The sequence below is a fragment of the Rhinolophus ferrumequinum genome, chromosome 20 (assembly GCF_004115265.2).
Source record: "Rhinolophus ferrumequinum isolate MPI-CBG mRhiFer1 chromosome 20, mRhiFer1_v1.p, whole genome shotgun sequence".
NCBI classification, from domain to species: Eukaryota; Metazoa; Chordata; class Mammalia; order Chiroptera; family Rhinolophidae; genus Rhinolophus; species Rhinolophus ferrumequinum.
The window spans coordinates 49,543,052-49,569,771 of record NC_046303.1 but is presented as its reverse complement, the minus strand read 5'-3'; the positions used below and the strand labels follow the sequence as shown (position 1 = coordinate 49,569,771).

Here is a 26,720-nt window from a genome sequence, read left to right as displayed (position 1 = left end):
TTAGGTAAAGTAGTAACCAAAGAGAAAATCCAGGAAGCCAAAGAGGTATACAAAGAGCATTTTCAAGATGATGTCTTTAATGAAAAGGGATGGAACTACATTCTTGAGGTAAAAAATGGTTTCATGTTTTGCTCTACTATTTTGGTTTTGCTTTTAGTTCAGAATTTCTTGCAGAGGAATTTGAATAGAAGATTAGATGTATAATTACAACTCTTTATTGTCGGTGACCCAAATATCATGGCTATTTTAGACGACACTCTTGTGAAAAGTTAAGGGTAACATTACAATTTTTTTTCCTAGTGGCAAATCTTTAGTATCTAGAATCTACAGCAGGTGTAAGTGATTTGTTATAATGACTTATAATTTAAATAACTAGCACTTTTTTTAGGAAGGTGATTTAGTCCTTTCTTTCAAAATATACTAATTAAGAAAAGGGCAGTGTTTTTTGTTAATTTCAAAATTTAGGTCTATTTTCTTGACTGTAGATTATCTAAGAAAACAGATGCTGTGTGTCTGTCACTACACAATAATTCTATGTACTTTCCCTTACTGAATAGTTAGAATGGTTTGGTACAGATCCATGAAGTTGCTTTTTATTCTTTTGTCCTGTAATATTCATATTTAGCATGTTTGGATCTATTGCTTAAACTTTTGGGCATCCAAAGACATGAGCATTAAGTTATAAGAGTTGAATGTCCTCTTTATTACAAAGATAGATTGGGAATGGGATCTATTGGCATCTTTCCATGTTAAGTATTAATTTACTTCTAAAAACAAATGTCTTTTCCATTGTAGACTATTAAACACAAAATAATTAGAAATTTTTCATGCCTCTATTGTAATACTGGGTTTTACTATTTGGTACTTATGGGTCTTTGAAGAAGTCAGGTAAGTACTCTGTGTTATAGTTTTCCCATGTCTTAAGTAAGGTTAGTGAAGTCTGCTGGGTAACTCCTGCACTTACCCATTTGGTATGTTGTGAAGATAATAGTAATGCATAAGTTAGGTGCTAGGCTTGTTAATATAATTCCCAGTGGCCAGGGTGATAAACCTTTTTATTTTATGTTCAGAGAATCTTAGGGATTCATCGGTTCTCTAAAGATAATCTTGTCTAATCCCATTTTACAAGCACAGAGTCTGAGACCTAGAGATGTTAAATGACTTGCCCAAGGTCGCCTACTTCCTTTGAGTACACGCCAGGACTTCTAAGGCAGTAGTATTCTTTCTGCTATATCTTGAGGCCTTCAGTGCTTCTCATTAAACAGATTGTTCTTTTATCTAGTTACCTTATTCAAAATCACAGAAATAAATTATGAGAATTTTTGATACAACTTGCCTTCCTAGCCAAAAGTTAGCCACAGCTTTTACATTGAAAGAGGGGAGGCATAATTAAATTTCTAGTTAACATACCATGTAGCAAATATATTCTTAGCCTACGAGAATTGTGGCACTGGGTATTGATAGATGAAGCTCTAGAAAGTATTCTTAATGTTTGGTCTATCTACTACCAAATGGTTTCAGATATATCAGAATAAAGAAAAAACCTATTTAAGATTCTTCTACTAGCAGGGAACTCACTCTCTCACTTTCTCTCCCTCTCTCTCTCTCTTTTGTTTGTTATTTTATTTTGTTTTGCTCTTTAATAGTAATCCCTTATTTTCTCTTTCAGTCTTTAGCCTTTCTTTTATGAAAATGACCAACTTAGAAGAAAGATCATGTTCTTGGAATATGTTGGAATAAACTATTTTTTTTGAAAGAATACACTCTTTTTCTTTTGAAAAAGTGGGGGGAAATCAACCTTTTTTTAATCTGTTTGAAATTATCTGTATCTTCTAGTGATAAATGTTTGTAACAGAAGCACTTTGACAACATGAAATTTAAAAATTAATATCAGTGCCTAAGCTGTTAAGTAATTTTATATCAGGATGAGGATATTCTGACTAGATGGATGACTAACAATATAATGACATCTATGGTTACAGTTTCTATCAAATAAGTTTAGATTCTATAAAATATAAAGAACCTTATTCAAACAGGTAACTGCATATCATTTGGTGAATGAATAAATTCATTACTCTCTTACCAGAAATATGATGGGCATCTTCCAATAGAAGTAAAAGCTGTTCCTGAGGGCTTTGTCATTCCCAGAGGAAATGTTCTCTTCACGGTGGAAAACACAGATCCAGAGTGTTACTGGCTTACAAATTGGATTGAGGTGAATTGTTTTGTTTTGTTTTTAATTCTTATTTAATGTAAATTGAAGATGTAAAAGTATTCAACTGGATTCTAGTTTAAAAATTGCTACTAGTAAAGCTATGTAATCTCCTACAATTTAATAAAATTTTCCAGTCCTCAGTTTCCTCCTCTATAAATGACAGATGAACTAAATAATCTTTAAGTTTCCTTCCAATGAAATCTAATGTTCTGAGATTTTATCTAAATCAAATTATTAAGAATTATTGCTGTTAAAGCTCAGTTGGCTTCCATCTTATTTGTTTCAATCCTAAACGTGTATTATCATAGTGAAAAATTAGAAAAACAGCACAGATATACAAGGTCTGACAAGTTTGCGAACTCACCCTAGAAAAAGTGCTACATACCTCATTGCTGAATATCACTACAGTCACCTTTGAAGTACTCCCTTTGGGAAGCTATGCACTGACACCAGTGCCTAGTCCACCCTTCAAAGCAATTTTGCAACTCTTTTTCTGGAATGGCCATCGTATTACCCTTAATGTCCTGAATGTCATCAAAATGTCTTCATTTCATTATTTTCTTTATCTTTGGGTAAATAAAAGTCATTGGGGGGCCGGATCAGGTGAGTACAGAGGGTGTTCCAATACAGTTATTTGTTTACTGGCTAAAACCTCCCTCACAGACAGTGCCGTGTGAGCTGGTGCATTGTCGTGATGCAAGAGCCATGAAATGTTGGAGAAAAGTTCAGGTCATTTTCGTCTAACTTTTTCATGCAGCCTTTTCAGCACTTCCAAATAGTAAACTTGGTTAACTGTCCAATTGGTAAAAATTCATAATGAATAATCCCTTTGATATCAAAGACAGCAACATCGTTTTGACTCTTGGAGTGACGGAACTTTTTTGGATGTGGAGAAATGGTTGCCTTCCATTACACACTTCGAATCTTTGTTTCAGCATCGTATTGGTACACCCATGTTTCATCACCAGTAATAAGGCCCAAAACATCATCTTGCCTCTCCAAAATTGCTTGGCAAACTTCGACTCTCCTTTGCTTTTGTCATTGGTGAGCTCCTTCAGGACCATTTTTGCCCACACCTTTCTCATGCCAAGATTTTCAGTTAAGACTCCTAACTTTTCCTATAGATATTTACTTGGTCTGCTATGCTGCTCGCAGTCAGCCGATGATTTGGACACACAATTCAAAGAATTTTTGTGTTTTTGTCATTTCGGCTCATTACTGACTGCCCTGACCTCTCTTCGTCAGTGGTGCATTCTCTCACCTCAGAAAAACATTTAATCCATGTGTACACTGCCGTTTTCTTCATGGCATTATCCCCATAAACTTGGATTGCCATGTCCCTGATTTCACTTCCACTCTTTCCAAGTTTAACAAGAAATTTGATGTTTGTTTGTTGCTCTAATTTAAGCTTAGACATCCTCGCAGTGGCACACAAAAACACACAGCGACAATAATGAACGCCACTCAGCAAGATACCGCCACACGTCCACACGAACGCAGCTGTAAGACACTCATACACCAAGGTTATGAAACCTTCCCGAGCTATTTGTACAGTGCTGCCAATGTAAGCGCACGGTGGCAAGTTCACGAGCTTAATTGTCAGACCTCGTATTCTTGGTTACTTAAGATATTTTATGGCTGTTATGTTCCAGTTAGACTGAAGGAAATTTATTCAAATTTTTAGTAACTGCTTTCTTCATTCTTATCTAATAAGTTAAGGACTTAGGCTCTATACATTCAAGATTCGTTGATTATTTTGTTCAATTTCTAAGCCCAAAATAAGGCTATATTACTGAGTCTGAGTTTGTATTAAAGCCTTTTTGTTTGTTTTCCTTGCATCTATACCTACACAATCCTGTTTTTCATGATCACAGTTTTTTGTTTTGTTTTTTTTTTTAGGTTTTTTTTTTTTTTTTTTTTTTTTTTTTTTTTTTAAGATTTTATTGGGGAAGGGGAACAGGACTTTATTGGGGAACAGTGTGTATTTCCAGGCCTTTTTTCCAAGTCAAGTTGTCCTTTCAATCTTAGTTGTGGAGGGTGCCATTCAGCTTCAAGTTGTTGTCCTTTCAGTCTTAGTTGTGGAGGGCGTAGCTCAGCTCCAGGTCCAGTTGCCATTGCTAGTTTCAGGGGGCGCTGCCCACCATCCCTTGCGGGAGTCGAACCGGCAACCTTCGGAGTTAGGAGCATGGAGCTCTAACCGCCTGAGCCACCGGGCCGGCCCCATGATCACAGTTTTGATATTTATAATCTACAGTTTAGATTTTATAAAAGGAAAATATTCTCAAAGGTGACCATACAAATACCACCTTTCTATTTGAGAGGTATTAGTGCCTAGAACTGACTCTATCTTATTAGTTTATTGGTTAAACTAATTTGTTGTTATATTTTAAAATAATACATTTGAGGTTCATTTATAAAGGGTGTATAAAATTTAGAAAAATCAAGAAGTCCAAGAATATATTTGAAATTCGTTTTTGCCAAGTTGACAGGAAATTTAAAATTTTCTTATTAGACTCTTAATGGGCCATCAGCTAATAGGCTCAGAAAATATGTACAATTAACTAAAATAAAGACTTTCAGTAGTTTATGGCTGTCTTAAAACTTTGAATTAACTACGAACTCAAAGTAAAAGAAAACATATTAGTTTTTGTACAATTGTTACAGTATTTGTACTGACAAATATTTGATTTTGAGGGGATGGTATTATAAAAACACAAGAGTAGAGGAGTTCTTGAAATCTATGTAATTTCACTAACAATTGTCACCCCAATAAATTTAAAAAAAAAAAAAGAGTAGAGGAGTTCTTAACCGCATCATCTTGTCTATCCTTTTACATTCAAAGCCAGAAGAGCCTAAATAAGTATATCTTATAAAGTCATCAGTGAATAACCTTTTTTCACTTATTTTAGATTTCTGTTTTGAGGATTTAGTCAATAAGTACTATCCCCTTGTGTCTAATTGAATTTCCATGAAGCAGATATTTATGGACATAGAGAACTAGTTCTCAGTCTGCCTTACATCATGTGCGCTTTTATTTATCCTCTTCAGAAAGTGAAAAAAAACACTATCCTCTAAAAAAAAGGGAAAGAAAAGAAAGAGAAAAAACCTTTTTAATATCATTATTATTTTGGTTTATTTCACTAGAAAATCATGAAGTAAAAAATTTTATATAGAGCTATATTACAGCAGTAGTTTCTTAACAAATATATAAATATTTTAATTTAAAAGTTATTAAATGTAAAATCCAATATGAGACTGTTAGATTTTGAAGAAAAGAAAAAATACATAGTTCCTTATTTTTATTTGCTTATAACCTGAAACAACTTATATCAAATTTACCTTTTATTCTATTAATATATTTTTTAAAATAATTTCAGGTATTTTTACCTAAGCACAGAATTTATGGTCTGCCACAAACTAGTATGATAGTTTCTGACACATCCATGTTTTATAAAACAATGCGTTTACTCTCTCAATACCAGGTCTCCAGAAGAGACATCTTCACAGTAACATTGCATCCCTTGTGGGTTTTTATGTGTGGTTACAGGAGGTTCATCTTACTCTTACTCATCCCAAACTCCCATTCACCACCTTATGTGTGAAATCTATTACCAAATCCAATAAACTTGTTATTTACAAACGTGAAGATGTTCTTCAGGCAATCCTTGATTTAAAACATTTTAATTAGTAATACTCAATAGTGCTCCTTCTAGTTCTCTTTCCCAGTGTATGTTCAAAGTTGTTAATCACATTTTTTCCTTGTTATTCACCATATAATATTATTTTCCGTATACTAAATTTTGAAACCCACTAAAATTATTAAATTGCTTTATCAATTTCAATATCGGTGCTAGAAGAAATTTTAGTCCTCAAATCAGATTTCAGAATATATTTAAAAGAGCCTAAGGGTTCTACAGAGGTGTCTCAGAGTTATGAGAGGCTAAGGTATGAGCATATTGGGCTGAATTTAACCATTTCTTCCAACCAAAAACAAAACCTTTTCCTGTTAAAAAGAAAAGTTGACTCTAAAAACCATTACATAATCGAACGCCCTCCTTTCACAGGGGAAATGAAGCCCTGAGAAGTAAGCAGATTAGTTAACAGAATAGGTCCAGTCCCCTTTCTATAACCCACACCATTTCTTATGCGTTAAAATTCTTTATTCCGCACAGTAACATTACAATAAATATGTCTTAAATAACATTTGCAGGTTCATTTACTTCAGTCTTAGTTTTAATTTTTCAGTCTTAGTTTTTCAGCTAAAAACTTAAATCTTGATTTGTGTGGGCAAATTGCTGTTTTGGAAAAGATTCCAACAAGGCCTACTTTATTAGACCTTGGATTAACCCAAACTAACTTGCCTTTCTTTTCCCTTGCTTACACCTACAGTGATCTTTTTTAAAGGGGACTGATTTTATTAAGAGTATAATTTAAGCTGATTTTGTTGGACTATGGAAAGGAAATGGTGATGTGAAGGATCACTGTGTCTGATAGTTATTTCTCTCCTTCCCTGGCATTTTTCAAGGGGTAAGGTCAATCTTCTACCTTTATAACTCAACTAGAGTTGTTCACATTATGTTTTAGCTTTCTCGTACTCCTAGATAATATCAATCTAAGTTAAAATGTGAGAGCTGATTGAATTAAATTCAACAAATGAACATTGATTGAGTACCAGCTACAAAAAAATGCTGGGCACAAAAATTAAAGTAAGATGTGTTTGATATGAGGGCCTTTGGGGAGGAGCAGTTCATCCTTAACTAACCACTAACATTCTTGCCAACAGTAAGTGCTGAATTGGTAGCAGAAAAATAGGTAATTCTGTCTAAGAAATCATGAAATAGAAAAAATAAATAAGATTTAATAAGGGAGAGGAAGAGCTGAGGAAATGGCACAATAGTCTTAGAATGGCAAATAGCCCAAAGGGAACTGCAGCATCAAAGTGGAAAATATAGTAGAAGATAAACCTTTAGATGGTAAACAAAGCAAGATTATAGAAGGCCTCAAACTTCTGTATGAATTGGCCTTTTCCCCTATGGGCAGTAAATAGTCATTAGAGGGTTTTAAGGAATGACACAACCTGAATAAAAACTCTGGTTTTAGAATGATAACCAGTGAAGGTATGAAGAGTAAGTCAGGGAAGCTAAAGATTAGAGGTAGGGAATCAAAGGAGTAATTTCAGAAACAGAATTGTTAGAGATTAGATGTGATTGGTTATAGAGTTTAAGTTAGGAGTTGCATCAGTTTTCTATTGTTATGTTAAACTATCCTAAAATCAAACAGCTATTATTTCTCATGATTCTGTGGTCGACAGGCTGGTTCCCTTGTGGTCTTGCTTGGACTTTTGCGTCTCCATTCAGCTGAGGGTTCAGCAAGGACAGGACCGGCTAAAATGGCCTCACATCCATGCCTGGGGCCTCACTCAGATAGCAGGGCTTACTGGGCCTTTCCATAATTTAGGATTCACAGCATGGTAGTCTCGAGATTCTAGGAGAATGAGAGTAGAAACTGCAAAACCTCTTGAAACAGAAGCTTGAAAGTCATACAACATGGCCTCTGCCACATTCTGTTGGTTAAAAGCAAATCAGAATAGTCCAGAATCAAGAAATGAAGAAACAGATTCCATCTCTTCATGAGAGGAGCTGCAAAGATTTGTGGCCATATTTTATCAATCATAGGAGTCTAATGCTACAGTTTTCTTTTAAGTGACCAAGTTGGGGAGTCCAAGGTTAAATAGTCTCTCTTTTTTTATTTATTTATTTTATTTATTGATCTGGCATTCAGTAAAAACTGGTTTAGTGAAGTTTAAGCCATTAAATAGCTTTTTGATTGAGCTCAGACATTGTTGTCATCTTAGCAGCTCTTTCCAAAACAAATTTGAGGTTACTTCTAATAATAGATTATCTGGTTTATAAAATAAAAATAGAAAATTATGATCCTAGAATGGAGAAAGAATGAATTCCCAAGCCATAATAATTAATATGGTTGCCATGATTAAACATCAGACTTACTTTGGCGTTTCCAACACCCAAAAAAAAAAGGAAACCAAGGGACGGGTTTTTGTTTATTTGTTTTAATTGGGGAATGTTGGGGAACAGTGTATTTCTCCAAGCCCCATCAGCTCCAAGTCATTGTCCTTCAATCTAGTTGTGGAGGACACAGCTCCAAATCCAGTTGCCTTTTTCAATCTGAGTTGCAGGGGGCGCAGCCCACCATCCCATGCAGGAATTGAACCGGCAACCTTGCTGTTGAGAGCTCGCGCTCTAACCAACTGAGCCATCCGGCCACCCCTCCAGAGACTCAGTGGTAGGTCGTTGTCTTCAATCTAGTTGTGGAGGGCGCAGCTCACTGGCCCATGTGGGAATCGAACCGGCAATCCCACTGTTCAGAGCACATGCTCTAACCAACTGAGCCATCTGGCCGCCCCCAAAGGGCAGTTCTTATCAGAAAGTAGGAACCTAGCAGTTCTTCCATTTCCTCATTTGGGAACTTATATAATAGGTACTAAGTTTTAAAATAGACAGTGGCCTTGCAATTTTACAACATAAGCAGAAATGTTTCATGTGGCCTTATAATGACTTCTGATAAAAGCCAAGGACTTAAAGCAAACTCAGTGAATAGAATTCTCTAGTGCTAAGCAAAAGTATCTCAAGTAAATAACCTACCAATGGTCATATTAGATCCAAGGAAAAATTAGATCGAAGACTACCCGGAAGAGTAAATGAATAACTTGAGACCCATCCTATTCCAGGTGTAGTCCATGGGCCAGTGTTGGTCCATGAAGTATTTGATGCAGGTTCACATTAAATAGAGAAATCAAGGATAAGCATTTAGAAATTTTTATGTGAATTGCTTCACCATACAAGAGTGAGTATATTTTATAAAACTATTGACCCATGACAGATTGAAAATCCTTTTAAAAGTTGGTCTTTCGTCACAGATAATCTTTCTCAACATTATTTGCTGCTTTCGAGCTTTGGGTAGAATTAGGTAATTTGACATTCTCTACTGGTAAGGGCCCGGTATGCTTTACCTTCGTGTTGCTGATTTGAGAGCTGAGCTATGCACCGTATCTGGAATACATGTGTAGGCATCCTGTTATACAGTTGAAATAGTATGGAAGTCCAGGACATATCTCCAGAGAAAGCTAGGATTTTCCTCAGAAAGAACCCAATATTTTATGTATTAATATATATGGTTAATTTTATTACTACAGACTATTCTTGTTCAGTCCTGGTATCCAATCACCGTGGCCACAAATTCTAGAGAGCAGAAGAAAATATTGGCCAAATATTTGTTAGAAACATCTGGTAACTTAGATGGTCTGGAGTACAAGTTGCATGATTTTGGCTACAGAGGAGTCTCTTCCCAAGAGGTAAGAAGCTTTGAAATGAACCTCATTGAACAAAATGTGGATTGTCGATAGATTACCATTATAAGTTTTCTGGGAAATTAAGAGATTGATGTTGGTTCTATGTCGGCCGTATTTTGAAATTCCAGAGATTCAGTGAACAGATATATTTTAACTACCTACATATATCAGCCTCTGTTCAAAGCACATGGACTATAGCCTTCAACAAATGTCCATATCCTGTATATGTTGGATGGATGGATGGGCTGACAGACAAATGGACAGACAGGCAGACATAATAAATATAGCAGATGTCAGATAATGCTACAGAGAAACAAGGCAGAGTAAGGGACAAGAGGGTGATGAGAAGTGGGGGTGGATTGGTATTAAATAGTTCTCTCTGAGGAGATAACAATTGAATTAAGTATTTAGTAAAAACTGGATCTTTGTTGTAAGGAGCTATTATCCGATAAGAGTTAACTATCTCTAAGAACACGAGAATAATAATTCCTTGTGAGCTATGCTGTGTACCTCAAGTGTAGGTTTTTCTTTTCCGTTTTGGATTTTGATTTATTGTTTATTTTCCAGACTGCTGGTATCGGAGCTTCTGCTCATTTGGTTAACTTCAAAGGAACAGATACAGTAGCAGGAATTGCTTTAATTAAAAAATACTATGGAACAAAAGATCCTGTTCCAGGCTATTCTGTTCCAGCAGCAGAACACAGGTAAAATTCTGTTTTCATCCTCCTATTATCCAAACATTTGTTTTCTAAAACTAAGTTTTTTCACTCTTGTATTTGTAATTGAGTGATGTTTTGCTTAACTACAGGGCCATGTACTTCAGTAAATCTTCATGAATTTAAGCAATACACATGCAGTATTTATACCTTATATAAAGATTAGTATCAGAGGTTGAGAACTATCCTAATAGAAACAAATTAAGAGCGTTTCCTACTCTTATATTGCCATATGGATTTTATATTAAGGACTTTTTCAACGGCTCTATTGCCATATGCAGATATATTTTATTTGTTTAAATTAAGTCTAGACACATCACTGTTGAAATCTGGTCACTTTTTCCCCTTTCCCTGCTCTTCTGCATGACCTCACCTATCTTTGCCCTAGAAATTGTCATCTGGACCCGGTAGTCTCATTTGTAGATGATCACCTAAGCCCTTCTGATGGAAGGAAGAGACTTCAGGTTCTTCTTTGCTTCCGTTTCTGATCTTACTAAGCAATCTCGTTAAACTAGAAGGCAGTTATAATTCTAGGCAGCAGCTGTTCTAGTCCTAGACGTAACTTTACTGAAAGTCAGTAGAGTTTTAAAAATCTATGCCAAACCTTATTTCTGGTTCTTAACAAAAGGTATTTACTGTTTGAGAAGGTTTATTAAGTTCAACTCATATTTTAATACTGCACAGCATGCCAAAACCAGCACTGAGTTTAGAATAAAGCTGAGCTTTTATTCAAGGCAATCTACTGAGTGCTACAAGGGATAGAAAGATTTAAAAAAAAAAAAAAATGACCCTATATTCGGGATAAAAATAATACACTAGCGACATTCAGCTCTGTTGATTAAGTACTTTTAAAGAGGTACAATTAAAGTGTTCTAGAGGTGCAAGGTGGGGAAGGTGTATTCCACTGGCAGGAGCCAGAAAGATTTTACAGATAAAAGATGAAATAAACAAAAAATAAACAATTTTTAAACATTTTTATAGAGATGGTATGGAATCTTACCTTCTTGAAGGAATGGTAAAATTTAATGGCAGTCATGGTGGAATCACTCATTCGCTAAGTAAATGTGGATTGCGTGCCTACCATGTGTCAGGCATCGTCCTGAAAGAGCAAGACTTAAAGAGGAGAGTGCAAGTGTGTTTAGGGAATCAGAGATGAAACAAAGAGATTTTGTAGGCCAACATAGGGTAGACTGGGAAGACAGGTTTAGCAAAGGCCCTCAAATTTGTGCTAGGTTATTCTAATTCCATTTTCAAATGGGAGTGGGCATTAAAGTTTTTGAGCAAAGAAATGATGTCAAAGAAATATTTCAGGAAGATTATTTTGATAGGCTATCCTCTGAATTGAAAAAAGAGAGAGAGTGAGAAAAGAGACGGTACGGGGCTTTATAGAAAGATACTGCACCAGTTTTGAGAGATGACAAGGTTCAGAGCCAAGGGGCTAAATGAATGGAAAGAAGCGGGTAAACGTGAGCAGTGGCTTGGGAGATGAAATTGCTAGAACTTGATGATTTGAATTGGGGCTCAGTAGAGAGCAGATTCAGCTAACATTTATGAGCATTGCTGTATTAGTAGGGCCTTGTTGAATACTTTCACATTTTAAGACTAGTGAAACTGGGAAAATTTATCAACAGATAAAGGTTTGGGGGTTACAGTATTTTTATTTTGGACTAGATATATATGCATCTTTTTAAAACTTAATGTAGTATCCATATATTAGACTCGTGACTGGTTTTGTTTAAAATAATACGAGTATGATACTATAAATCTGAGAATAAAGATAATATCCTTAGGGCTTTCATGGTAAAACAGTGAAAATCTACATAGTCACATGATATTTACTTGTAAATTTTCGATTCCTTAATATATAAGATTATTTCAGATGTTCTTAAACAGAAAAATCTTAAACAACAGCATAGGTATAGTGAATAGGACTTTGGACTGAAAGTTGGGAAGCCATAGTAACCTTTACAGCTGACATACTGGGTGGCCTTGGGCAAGTCACTTAACTCTCTGTTCTTCAGTTCCTCCATCCAACCATACAAAAGGAGGAGCTAAAATTTTACATCTCCAACATCAGAAGGTCATTGAGGATAAATGACTAACATCTAAAATAACTTTAAAATAGAACTCTAAAATTTAGAGCACTGCCATTATTGTTGTAAATATTTTCTTAAGGAATATATGAATCGACTAGAAGTATGCAGTGTCATAACTTTTCCCTCAAACTTTGAAGGATATCAAATTTAATTTGCTGGAAATTGGAATTATAGAATGAGTAGAATTCATTGAACAAATATTTATGATTTCCATACCAAATACGGCACTAGAATAGGAGTAACGATTGGCAAGACCTCTAGCAATACAAGTTCGTTCTTCCATTACAAAGCTATCCGGTACTGGTATTCTTTGAGCTTAATTCTCTCCCTTATAAAGAAGACAATAGCAATTCTTGATATGAAGAAGAGGCTTCTCTTCATCCATATCTTACTTTTCCCTTAGCCTGCAGATGCTTGCATGAAATGGAGTTAGCATCATAGCTACTGGCAGTCTCTGTAACTGTTTAGAAGAGTGTTCACCGTAAAATAAGTTTTATGTAAACAGGCTGGCTATCTGTCCATTTCAGACGAGAGAAGTCTCTGGGAAGCTAAGTCTTTATAATCCTGAATTGTACGTGCTCCCTTAGCCTCAGCGTACCATTGACAGCACAAGAAAAGTTTACTCCAAACTTTTAGAAAATAAATTAAAATAAAATGACAATTTCAAACATAAATTAGTATGGCTCTTCAGTCAATCTTGAAATAAATTTATACCTACATGGAGTTCAATCATGAATGAGTGGATTGTCTTAACTTTCCATTATTTTATTTAGGAAAATGAGTTAGAGGCAAAAACAAGAAAATTAGGGAGAAAACTTGCTTGGCATGAGGAAATGGCAGCAATTTTCAAATTCATTATTCTGTTTAAGAATTTTAAAAATTATGTGTTAGTTAACCAACAAGTACTTAAGTTACATACGTATATTAATCTATTCAATAAGAAGAACCATACTGAGGACATTGTAAAAATCACTATAACCATTCTTGCCTTATCGAAACTCACACAGTTTATTGCCCATCTTAATTGTGTTTTGCTCAAACTAAGAATTCTTATTCCTTGGGCATGTGTTATTAATTGGTAGTGGATAATCTATAAATGAAATAAATGACTACCTATTACTGGCCATTTGAAGATATTACAGGTAAAGAGTTGACTATATGTATGTATATAGTATAGTATGAGTAATTGTCTTTAAGTGTAAGGTTTGAAAAGTAAAAAAGATCAAATACATGTCCCTACTATTATTGGTATATGGTTTTGAAAATTCACCAAAGGGAGTCAAGTACTAGCCAATAATGGGAGCGTGTTCATTCTTTCCAACATCTTGGCATAATAAATAGAGTGCATTCAGCGGGTACTTTTGTAGCTCACTGATTTTAAATGAGTCGGTTCAGGAATACCAAAAAAAGAACTGTAGTTGGTTCTATTTGACTTAAAAACTAAAACAACTATTAGAGAGGAATACAAAAAAATTGGCCAAGGGGCCCAGATATTCAACTAACCTGGTCTGCATTCATTAAACTAAATCACTCACCTTCTCTGCAGTGTTGGCGGTGTAGTAAACATGAGATATGATTCAGGAACAGATAATGTGTCTGCCTAAGTAAATCTTTATTTTCATTTTGTTTTCTAGTACCATAACAGCTTGGGGGAAAGACCATGAAAAAGATGCTTTTGAACATATAGTAACACAGTTTTCATCAGTGCCTGTATCTGTGGTCAGCGATAGCTATGACATTTATAATGCGTGTGAGAAAATATGGGGTGAAGATCTAAGACATTTAATAGTATCAAGAAGTACAGAGGCACCACTAATAATCAGACCTGATTCTGGAAATCCTCTTGACACTGTATTAAAGGTAAATTTTAATACGTAACTTGATTATTAAAATGCCTACACACCAGCTGCATCAACACTACTTTTCATTTATACACACATCATTACAGAGCTATCTGGACCGGTCCCCTTATTTCAGAGTTGCAGCCCAGAGAGAGTAACAGATTTGCCCAAGGTCACACATTAATAACAGGATACCCAGAGTTATGGGTTATTTATTTATACTGTCAAATAGACGGTTAAGTACTGTTGAGCAGATATTTTCTTTTCTACTTTGAAAATTAATAGCATTACCATTTTAACCAATCTTGTGAATTGGTTAACAAGTTTATGGTTTCTTTCTTTTCCTTTATCACAAATCATTGCTATATCTTGGAAGTTTTTAGTGCAAAAGAAATAAGTACAAGGTGGTGTGGAATAAAAAAAAAATGAAAGTCCTTTTCAAGTAGTGACTCTTTAGAGATACTGTTGATCCTCAATGTAGCAATGCTGCATTTATTTAGTGTTCAGGACTTTGCCTTCTTTGAAAAACACCAATATGAGCAGGTTATTTGACCTCACTACTAGAAAAACATTGTGTTAGGGGCTTTACTTAAGCTGTGTCATTTAATCTCTATGAAAACCCTATGATAAATATTATCTTCTCTGTTTTATAGACTAAGAAACAGACTTAGAGAGGTTAAAGTAACTTGTTCAAGGTCACACAAGACAACATAGAGAATAAGCTAAGTCCCCATTGCAGGTCTTTCTGACTGTGGCCTTCTCATGTTACCACACTGTTTCCTAGCTAATGATTAGATGATACATTACTTACCCCTTAAGAGAGGTGAGGAGGTCATTTCCAAGGAATTGAAGGAATGTATTTACTGATATATTAACTGTTGGGAAAAGCTAGAAGTAAGTCTTTTCTTTCAAGTAATTCAGAAAAGAGCCAATAAGGGGGGAAGGGAATATAGAATCCAGGAGCTCTTTTCCTTTCTATTAACTAATAGGCCGATCTGAAGGTCTTATCTTAACCTGAAGTATTAACAGATTAAGTTTTTGCTAACTTAACAGGTTTCATGTTTTTTCCTGTTACCTAATAAAAATGTGTAGACCTAGTGTTAAGAATAAACTGAGACATCAATATGGAATTTTCTCATTGTTGGAATCTTAAACCAATTTATTTAGGAAAAAAGACTGATTGTTGGGGAAGAAAATTGTCTGATAGGTCTTTGTATCTCTGACCAGGTTCCTCAGAAATTTTAAATCAATATTTAGGTATTTCAGCTGCTATAAAACTTCCAGTAGTTAATCGATGAGTGGTACAATTTGCATATTATGCAATTAGGCTTTAAAAATGGGTGTCATCTTTAAGTGAAGAGAACTTCAGAGAAACTGTGGGTTATACATACTTATATCCAGCTTTGTCTACATACCATCATTTCTCTGAATTTTGTAATTCAAATGGATTTATATTTGTGATATCAAAATTAAACCGAACAAAAACTATTGGACACATAGAATAAATCCAAGTCAAAAGTATAATCATGAGTCTATTAAATGATGCTTTCTATACCTTTTAAGACTATTATATTTACTGTTTTAGCTTCTAAAGTTAGAGGATTTTTTCCTGAATCTGTATAATTTGAAAGATGTAAGGGAAAAATCTTTATGTTTTGAGCCACTTACCATGTAAATTGACTTGATAGAAAATAGCATGCCTGTTTCTGTCATAATCAAAGGAATTGAGACTAAATTTTAGAAGGCTTATACATATTGTAAAATTTTTTAAGTAATTTCATTAATTTTATATTCTCAAGATTGTCTAGCAAAGCAAAGTCATTTTTACACTTTTTTTCAGTTTTAGTTATTTTGTATTGGGTGTGTATTTTTCTGTACAGGTTTTGGATATTTTAGGTAAGAAGTTCCCTGTGACTGAGAACTCAAAGGGCTACAAGTTGCTGCCACCTTATCTTCGAGTTATTCAAGGGGATGGAGTAGATATTAATACCTTACAAGAGGTATGTGTTTTATAGTAAATGTTCCAATAATGTCATCATAATTCAGCTCCTTTTTATTAGTTTGATAAACACATTAATAATTTGAGTACAGTTGTGATTCGTTTCATAAGTTTATAATGTACATGTCTTTTCTGTTAATTGCTTAAATTTTATAAATAGTAGTTACTTAAAGTATAAAAGTACCAACCAAACCACATGTACTATTCCCAGTCCTCACTGGCCACCCTAGATGGTGAGCCTAAAGAAATACAACTATGACACAAGAAAATTCCAGTCCATGAATGTTCCTTGGATATGAAACAAAAAATCTTGATGCCAAATAGGTCTCAGTTTTAATAGAATGGAACTTCACATACTCAAGTGTGAAACTCAAATGATTTTAATATGTGCTTTTTCAAAAATTATAAAATGGTTTGTCAGCTCTTCTAAATTAAACACTATTTTCACTATTGTTAGATTTAACCAAATAGTGTGTTAACACTAAAGCTTCTGCCTCTTTTGTTTTCAAATAAGCTTCTGATGAGCTATAATTTCATTTTAACTAATACCTAAATACTCCATAAAAACTAACGGTATCACTGGTGTCAGAACATGGGCTCTCTGCTATTGTAAGCCACTGACATTTTAATGTATACTGTTTCCAGTGGTATCCACTTGGATAACACAGTTATCAAAGGATTTTCTGTTTGAAAGTTTGGTGTGGTTAGAGTAAGGTCAGTACCCAAATTATAAATAGTTTGTTTTCCAAAGATTTGTTTAAAAGTAAGAACTCCTACATGTAACAGACATGACTTCTGTGGTTCTGTGCAGTTGGAGCTCCTAAAGGTGGTGTCTGGAATAGCTTTCTTGGAATAAGAGAAGCGAAGTTTCTTCCACCAACCCTCCCAAACTGCTTTGCCTGTTAAAAGTGGAAACTCCCCCAAACTCCTCTAAGGCATTTGGTATTGTTAGGGGCTTTCATGTAAAAAGGAAAGAAGAAATAGAAAAAAAGCCTGCTGTGAGAAGCAGGGCCTGAGTGTGGAAACCTCAGCTGGCATATGGAATTGCTGTTGTCTCCTTAGCTCAGCTGAGTTAAAGGTTTCTTATCTTGGCATCAGTTAAACATTATTACCCATTCCTTCATTTTAGGCAGTTTGGCGGGTACCCTCACACACACTTAATCCCCCTTGCTGATGAAGAAACATGGGCAGGGTACTCTACCAATTTCAGAAAACCCATTAGCCCCGTTATCTTCACTGCTAGACCTGCCCTTCCTGGTTCCAGTGCGGAGCTCTTTAAGTTGAGTTGTTCAATCAGGTATTTGAACTTGCCTTTAAAAAAAAAACCTGAGTTCTCGGCTTTTCTTGCTTTTCTTTTTGTTTTAAATAAACTTTGAGAATGTATGTGCATTTTAAAAAGTTGAGAATCACTTCAAAACTTCAACTTTTTTTTTTAACTATGAACAAGAAGTTAAATATTGAGACAAATACTCTGTCATTGGTGAAACCTTAAACAGAACAATCAGAGAATGAATCGTTTGTGTAATGCAGATGTACTCGAGTGTTGGTTTACCTAAAGGCTGATGGGGTGTACCTGCTTTCTTCATATTGGAGGTGGGTCAAATAAGTTTTTAGAAGCAGGAATAATACATATAGTGAGTGGTTTTGCTTTGTATATATACCAAATTAAATGCCTTAATTTTGACAAAATGAAAAATGTATTTAATTTCAAACAAGTGACAGTCAGCCTCACTGTTGGATTGCTGCTCTCAGGCAGTCTTCTTGTGGCGTCCCGTGAAGTTTACATACAGTATAAGCCTGCTCTAGGTTTGTGTGTGCCAAAATCAGTCTGCTCAGTTAGGAAAAAAGGCAAAAATCTCTTATGTTGGACAAAACACAGAAGTGTCTGTCTTCTCTTTCTGTTTGTATCTCCATTAGGGATTCAGTCATTAACAACAAAAATGGCACCAAATTCTCAAGATTGGCAAGATCTCTTTGCAAGTGAAGTTCCACATATTTTAAACATTTTTCTTCTTCCCCTTTAATTATCCTGTTCTTTTCCTAGAACGCTTTTCTCTACTTTGCTGGGGAATTTCCCCTGATCCTTGTGAGGATCTTAATAGAAGACATTGGTTTTATGTAAATCCTAATGATAGGAACACATTAATTTTTGTTATCTAAATGTAATGTACTCTTAACAGAACAATTAAGTAAAACTTTAACTCTAAATTATCTAAATTTTATAAAGCTATATAACTTCATTATAAAGCTATACAGCTATATGGGAAGACTCTCTTAAAGAAACAGGGCCAGAAATATAGAGATAGGACACTAGGTGATTACTGTTCTTTATAATTTCCTCATTCTTATGCTTCTGAGGCATATCTAAAATCAGGTGACAGGTCTGAAACTATTTTTTCTGTTTTTTTTAATCAAACTACCTTACCTTCCATCTATCTGTCCCTTTCTTTTCCTCCATTTTTCTGTTCTATTCTTTGCATTTGTTCCATGTTGAAATTCACTCTTTTGGAACACGCCTTACTTTCATAATCTGAATTCGGGGCCCTTGGGTACTTTTAGGTTCAGGTATAATAATAAAGACATCAGACTGGATTTATATAAAGTCTAAGGAATCACTTTAAAAATAAATTGTATATGTTTCCATCTCAATTCCTTACATGTAGCAGTAGAATTAGATGGTTTGGATTTAAGAAGATTGCCTTTCTAAATGTGGGTTTGTTAAAAGGTGAAGGTCCGCAGAAGAACGAAGTAGTGCAAGTCAAATATAAAGGACACATACTACATAAGATAACCCAGCAAGAACTAAGAACTCTAGGGGGTCTACCTAATACATCGAAGCAAACACAGAGAGTCAGCCAGAATGGGGAAACAAAGAAACATGTCCCAAATAAAAGAACAGAAGAAACCTCCAGAAATGGAACCAAATGAAACAGAGGTAACCAAACTATCAGAGACAGAGTTCAGAACACTGATGATAAGAATGTTTAAGGAGCTTATAGACGACATAAAGAAGGAAGTAGAAATCATAATGAATAACCAGTTAGAACTAAAGAACGCAATTACTGAAATAAAGAACTCACTTGAAAGAATTAACAGCAGGTTAGATGAAGCAGAGGATCGAATCAGCGACTTTGAAGACAAGTTAGCAGAGATCACCCAAACAGAACAACAGAAAGAAAAAAGAATAAAAAAACAATGAAGATGGTTTAAGAGACCTCTGGGATAACATCAGGTGCAACAACATGCGCATCATAGGAATACCAGAAGGTAAAGAGAGGAAGCAAGGGATTTTGAAGTATATTTGAAGTAATAATGTCCGAAAACTTCCATAACCCGATGAAGGAAACCAACATACAAGCCCAGGAAGTGCAGAGAGTTCCAAACAGGCCCACACCAAGACACATTACAGTTAAAAAGGCAAAGGTTAAAGACAGAGAGAGAATCCTAAAAGCAGCAAGAGAAAGACAGAGGGTTACATACAAGGGAACTCCCATAAGACTATCAAATGACTTTTCTACAGAAACATTGAAGGCCAGGAGGGAGTGGCAGGAGATACTCAAAGTGATGGAAAACAAAGGCCTACAACCTAGATTGCTTTATCCAGCAAGGCTATCATTTAAAGTTGATGGAGAGATAAAGAGCTTCCCAGAAAAGAATAAGCTAAAGCAATTTATTACCACCAAGCCAGCATTGCAAGAAATACTAAAAGGACTTGTGTAAATAGAAGAAAGATGAAAACAATCTAACTACAAATTTAAAAATGGCAATAACTATGTACCTATCAATAATCACTTTAAATGTAAACGGATTAAATGCTTCAATCAAGAGACATAGGGTGGCTGAGTGGATAAGAAAGACCCTTGTATATGCTGTATACAAGAGACTCACCTCAGATCAAAAGACACAGGCTGAAAGTGAAGGGTTGGAGTAAGATATTTCATGCAATGGAAATGAGAAAAAAGCTGGAGTTGCAATACTTATATCTGACAAAATAGACTTTAAAATGAAGAACATACTAAAAGATAAAGATGGGCACTATATAATAATAAAGGGATTGATCCGACAAGAGGACATAACCCTAGTAAACATCTATGCACCCAACATAGGAGCACCTAAATATATAAAACAGATATTGACTGACATAAAGACAGAGATCAACAGTAACACTATCGTATTTGGGGACTTCAACACACCTCTGACAACAAGGGACAGGTCTTCCAGACAGAAAATCAATATGGAAACAACAGGCTTAAATGACACGTTGGACCACTTGGATTTAATTGATATTTTCAGAGCATTTCACCCCAAAGCTGCAGAATACACTTTCTTCTCAAGCACACATAGAACATCTTCAAAGATAGACCATATGTTAGGCCACAAAACAAGTCTTGATAAATTTAAGAAAATTGAAATCATACCAATTGTCTTCTCTGACCACAGTGCTATGAAATTAGAAATGAACTACAGGAAAAAAACTGGAAGACACACCAATTCATGGAGGCTGAATAACATGTTACTAAATAATGAATGGGTCAACCAGGAGATCAAGTAAGAAATCAAAAGATATCTCGAGACAAACGAAAATGAAAACACGAAGACCCAAAATCTATGGGATGCCGCGAAAGCAGTCCTAAGAGGGAAATTCATAGCATTGCAGGCCTACGTAAAGAAACAAGAAACATCACTAATCAACAGTTTATCTTCACACTTAAGGGATCTGGAAAAAGAACAGCAAAATAAGCCCAAAGGGAGTACAAGGAAGGAGATAATAAAAATCAGAGTGGAAATAAATGAAATAGAAACCAGAAAAACAATACAAAAGATCAATGAATCCAAGAGTTGGTTCTTAGAGAAGATAAACAAAATTTACAAACCTTAAGCCAAACTCATTTAAAAAAAGAGAGAGAGGGCCCAAATTAATAAAATCAGAAATGAAACAGAAGTGACAACAGACACCGCAGAAATACAAAAAAAAATTTTAAGAAATTACTATGAGTAACTATATGCCAACAAATTTGACAATCTGGAAGAAATGGACAATTTTCTAGAGGCATACAACCTTCCAAAGCTACCTCAAGAAGAAACAGAAAACCTGAATAGACTGATTACCACCAGGGAAATTGAATCAGTAATCAACAATCTCCCAACAAACAAAAGCCCTGGACTAGATGGCTTTACAGGTGAATTTTACAAAATGTTCAAAAAAGAATTATCACCTATTCTCGTCAAGCTCCTCAAAAAAATCCAGGAGGGAAGGCTCCCAAACACTTTTTACGAAGCCACTATCACCCTGATCCCAAAATCGGACAAAGACACCACAAAAAAAGAAAACGACAGGCCGATATCTCTAATGAATATAGATGCAAAAATCCTCAACAAAATATTAGCGAACAGAATTCAGTAATACATTAAAAAGATCATACACCATGATCAAGTGGGATTCATCCCTGGTATGCAAGGGTGGTTCAACATCTGCAAATCAATTAATGTGATACACCACATTAACAAAATGAAAAATAAAAATCACATGATCATATCAATAGATGCAGAAAAAGCATTTGATAAAATCCAGCAGCCATTTATGATAAAAACTCGTAAGAAAGTAGGAATAGAGGGATCATATCTCAACATAATAAAGGCCATATATGACAAACCCACAGCTAACATCATACTCAATGGGGAAAAGCTAAAACCATTCCCCTTTTGATCAGGAACAAGGCAAGGTTGCCCACTTTCTCCATTTTTATTCAACATAGTGCTGGAAGTTCTAGCCACAGCAATCAGACAAGAAAAAGAAATGAAAGGCATCCAAATCGGTAAGGAGGGAGTAAAATTATCATTATATGCAGATGACATGATACTATATATAGAGAACCCTAAAGACTCCACCAAAAAACTATTAGAGCTGATAGATGACTTTAGTAAAGTAGCAGGATACAAAATTAATATTCACAAATCAGTTGTATTTGTATATACCAATAATAAAACATCAGAAGGAGAAATTTAAAAAATCCCATTTACAGTTGCTTCAAAGACTATAAAATACCTGGGAATAAATTTAACCAAAGAAGTAAAAGATCTGTACTCAGAAAATTATAAGATACTGAAGAAAGAAATGAAAGAAGATACAAATAGATGGAAACACATACCATGTTCATGGATAGGAAGAATTAATATAGTTAAGATGTCCATACTGCCTAAGGCAATATACATATTCAACGCAATTCCTATGAAACTACCAACGACGTTTTTCACAGAAATAGAACATATAATCCTAAAATTTATATGGGACCATAAAAGACCCCGGATAGTCTCAAGCAATCTTGAGAAATAAGAACAAAGTGGGAGGTATAACAATACCTGACATCAAATTATACTACAAGCCTACAGTAATCAAAACAGCATGGTACTGGCTTAAAAACAGACACATAAATCAATGGAACAGAATAGAGAGTCCAGAAATAAATCCATGCCTCTATGGCCATTTGATCTATGACAATGGAAGCAAGAATGTACGATGGGGTAAAGACAGTCTATTCAATAAATGGTGCTGGGAAACCTGGACAGACACATGCAAAAAAATGAAGCTGGACCACTTCCTTACACCATATACAAAAATAAATTCAAAATGGCTTAAAGACTTAAATGTAAGATCTGAAACCATAAAATTCCTACAAGAAAATATAGGAAGAAACTTCACAGACATTACCTATAGTAAAATTTTTACTGATATATCCCCTCACGCAAGGGAAGTAAGAGAAAAAATAAACGTGGGATTACACCAAACTAAAAAGTTTTTTCACAGCAAAGGAAACCATCAATAAAACAAAAAGGGATCCTACTGAATGGGAAAAGATATTTGCCAATGATATATCTGATAAGGGGTTAATATCACAAATTTATAAAAGACTCACTCAGCTCAACTCCAAAAAAGCAACCCAATTAAAAAATGGGCTGAGGACATGGAAGAGACATTTTTCTTAAAAGGACGTACAGATGGCAGACATATGAAGAAATGCTCAACCTCACTAACCATCAGAGAAATGCAAATAAAAACCACAGTGAGATAACCACCTCACCCCAGTCAAAATGGCTATCATCAATAAATCAACAAACAACAAGTACTGGCGCGAATGTGGAAAAAAGGGAACGCTTGTGCACTGTTGGTGGGATTCCAGATCGGTGCAGCCACTATGGAAAACAGTATGGAGGTATCTCAAAAATCTGAAAATGGAACTACCTTATGATCCAGCAATTCCACTTCTAGGTATCTATCCGGAGAAATCCAAAACTCTAATTCAAAAATCTCTGCACTCCTATATTTAGTGCAGCACTATACACCATAGCCAAGACATGGAAACAACTGAAATGCCCATCAGTTGATGACTGAATTAAGAAACTGGTACATTTATACAATGGAGCATTACTCAGCCATAAAAAAGAAAGAAATCTTGCAACAACATGGATGGACCTAGAGAACATTATGTTAAGTGAAATAAGTCAGACAGAAAAAGACAAATACCATATGATCTCACTTATATGTGGAATCTAAAGAAAAGAATAAGTGAATGAACTAATCAGAAGCAGTTTTGGAGACAGAGGAAAAACTGAGGGTTGCTAGATGGGCGGGAGGGGTGGGAATAAGGGGGGAGGTGAGGGGATTAGAAAACAGTCAGTAACGACAAGATGGCCACGGGGTTTTGAAAATTAATTTGGGGAATGTAATCAATAATGTTGTAAAGATTTTGTAGGGTATCCAATGGACACTTGTCCCATTTGGGAGACCACCTCAGGGATGATGTAGATGCCTGATCACTGCACACCTGAAGCTGAGCAATAATGAATGCCAACTATAATTTTATATACATATACATATATTTATACACACACACACACATACATATATATGTATATATATACGTATGTATATACTTACAAGAAGCGGAGTACAGCATTAGGAATAGAGACAGTGGAAATGTAATGGCTCTGTGCGATGTCAGAGGGATAGTGGATGGGGGAGGGGGATTGACACAGTGTGAGGGACAAATGATAAACGTCTAAGTATTACTTTGTCTTGTGCACCTGAAACTAATTTTAAAAAAAAAAGGTGAAGATCCTTGGAGTTCATATATTTTTATCTTGCAGTGTTGAAAATAATAGATAATTCAGGTTGAGACTCTCAGTATTTGAGGGGAATATAGTGAATATATATTATTAATGATTCACATAGGACTATTAAATTTGCTTAGAATTTTCTAATCACTTCTGAAAGTTCCGTTTCAATAAAATAGAGCAAGACTTTCCAGTTACTTCCTTTTGACTATTCTTATGAAATTAAAGGAATGATTACTAAATTTCATGTGCCATCTTCTGTCATAAAAGTGATTGAATGTGTTAAATAAGACAGATTCTGCGTTAATAAGTCCTGCTTAGGAAAAAGAAATACAAATGACATTGATAATAATGTAGCTGAATAAATTAACGTAACTTTTAAATTATGTATCCCTTGAAAAAACTATTTTAGCTGCCAAAGCTGTATGCTCATACAGGTTTCTCTAGCTGGCTTATAGGTAGGTAATCGTTCTGCCAAAAATGATCCAGTGATAAATGTTAGCACCCAGTCTTTTCTTAATTTTGCTTATACCAGCCACAGTAAAATGACTCTTCCAATGTTTCAACTGTTATGTAAGAGGGAGTATTTTATATTGTTTTGCCACCAATATCCGTTGATTTTTAAATGCCCCATTACATATGACATGCATTATGACGTGATCACATATATTGAAATTTATTAGGGATGATTTATCATTCCCAGAGTGTAGTAATTCGGAGCAAATGTCTAGGTCCCATTGCTTGTGCTACTGGCATCTGGACAGTAACTTCAAGAGACAGATAAAAGTTTACTCAAGTACCTTGAATACTTATAGCCAATTTTTTCTCACTCCCTCTCATTTCCTTCTTTTCCCCAACCCTAACCACAATGATGACACAACAGCACAAATTCAGTAACTTTCAATGAAATCCCTTCCTTCCACACTTACCCCTCAGGCTGCCCGTTTTGGGGTGGGTGAATCTTTTAAAAAAGGAAATGGTGGGATATAATTTTATATAGGCCTTATTCTTATCATTCATTGTTATAAAATGGCTCTAAATGGTTTATTCATCAAGATGGCCCATGGAAGATTATCTCCTTCTTCTTCCAGGTTACTTAATAATAGTTTCTGTTGTTTTTTTATTTTTTAATCTTCTAGATTGTAGAAGGCATGAAGCAAAAAAAATGGAGTATTGAAAACGTTTCCTTCGGTTCTGGTGGAGCTTTGCTACAGAAGTTAACAAGAGATCTTTTGAATTGTTCCTTCAAGTGTAGTTATGTTGTAACCAATGGCCTTGGGGTATGTCCTTTAACTTTTACCTTCTTTATGTATCTCGGTAGAATGTAGTTATTGAATGCAATAGTTAAAGGATAATATGGTTCTGAACTATAATATTTATAATTTTTTTACCTCCCCCCACTCCGGTTCAAGCCGTAGTTTCTCAGTCTAGTTGTGTAGGACACAGCATATTGGTCCATGCTGGTATTATGAGCCTTTTGCTCCTCCCGGCTGAGGCCGTCGGTCTGCAGTCAGCCACTCACAGCAGCTCATGGCAGCTCTCGCCGGCTGCCGGCCGCTCACACTGGCCACCGGCCACTCATGGCAGCCCACGGCAGCCCACAGCAGCACACTGCAACGCACGCCAACCTCCGGCTGCTCACAGCAGCCCAGCTCCAGGGAGAGCTGTTCTTCACAATCTTAGCTGTAGAGGACGCAGCTCACTGGCCCATGTGGGAATTGAACTGGCGACCTCAGCGTTAGGAGCACATGGTGCTCCAACCACCTAAGTCACCCAACCCTAATATTCATAATATTGTCAGGCACCACTGACCTTGACTCGGAAACAAGGAAAGAAAAGAGACGTTAGGTAATAAATAATACGACTTAGGGGGAAAAATAAGATGCGAGATTATTTAAGTGACATAATGCAGGTCAGGCATTTCCCAATGCTTCAGTACATAACTTTTAATCAAAAAGTTGGCCATATTTGAGTGGGAATGTCAGCTAACCTAGCCATCATATATTAAAGATGGGGAAGTACGAGTGTAAACACTATCAAAACAGTGTTTTAGGAAGGTGGAGTATGAGGTTGAAGTTGTGATGCCAGAATCACGTTCTAGTAGCCTGAGAACAGGAGAGGCCAAGCTACTAGGCCACTGAACAACAATCCCACTAGCTCTTCATTCGCTCTTGAGAGTCTGGGTCAAAGGGTAAGGGTGGGGGATACTAGCAACTCTCTTAAAAATACCTGGGTTGGTCCCCAGCTTTGCTTCACGTCCCTGGGATTGACTCATCTGTTTTCTTCTTTCAAAGCCATCACTAGTAACTGTTAACATGCTAGTAACATCACATGCTCCTATTATGTGTTGCCTCCCACTTTTCTGATCCTAA

General features: G+C 35.5%; 1 protein-coding gene across 1 annotated transcript in view; it reads left to right on the top strand.

The window, feature by feature from the left end:
- The window catches only part of NAMPT (nicotinamide phosphoribosyltransferase), a 42,128-nt gene that overhangs the window by 10,476 nt on the left and 4,932 nt on the right, over positions 1-26,720 (top strand). The window contains exons 3-9 of the mRNA XM_033088522.1: positions 5-108; positions 2,087-2,215; positions 9,429-9,587; positions 10,152-10,288; positions 14,031-14,256; positions 16,118-16,237; positions 25,488-25,628. Coding sequence (XP_032944413.1) covers positions 5-108; positions 2,087-2,215; positions 9,429-9,587; positions 10,152-10,288; positions 14,031-14,256; positions 16,118-16,237; positions 25,488-25,628 — 1,016 coding nt within the window. The remainder of the gene's footprint in view (positions 1-4; positions 109-2,086; positions 2,216-9,428; positions 9,588-10,151; positions 10,289-14,030; positions 14,257-16,117; positions 16,238-25,487; positions 25,629-26,720) is intronic.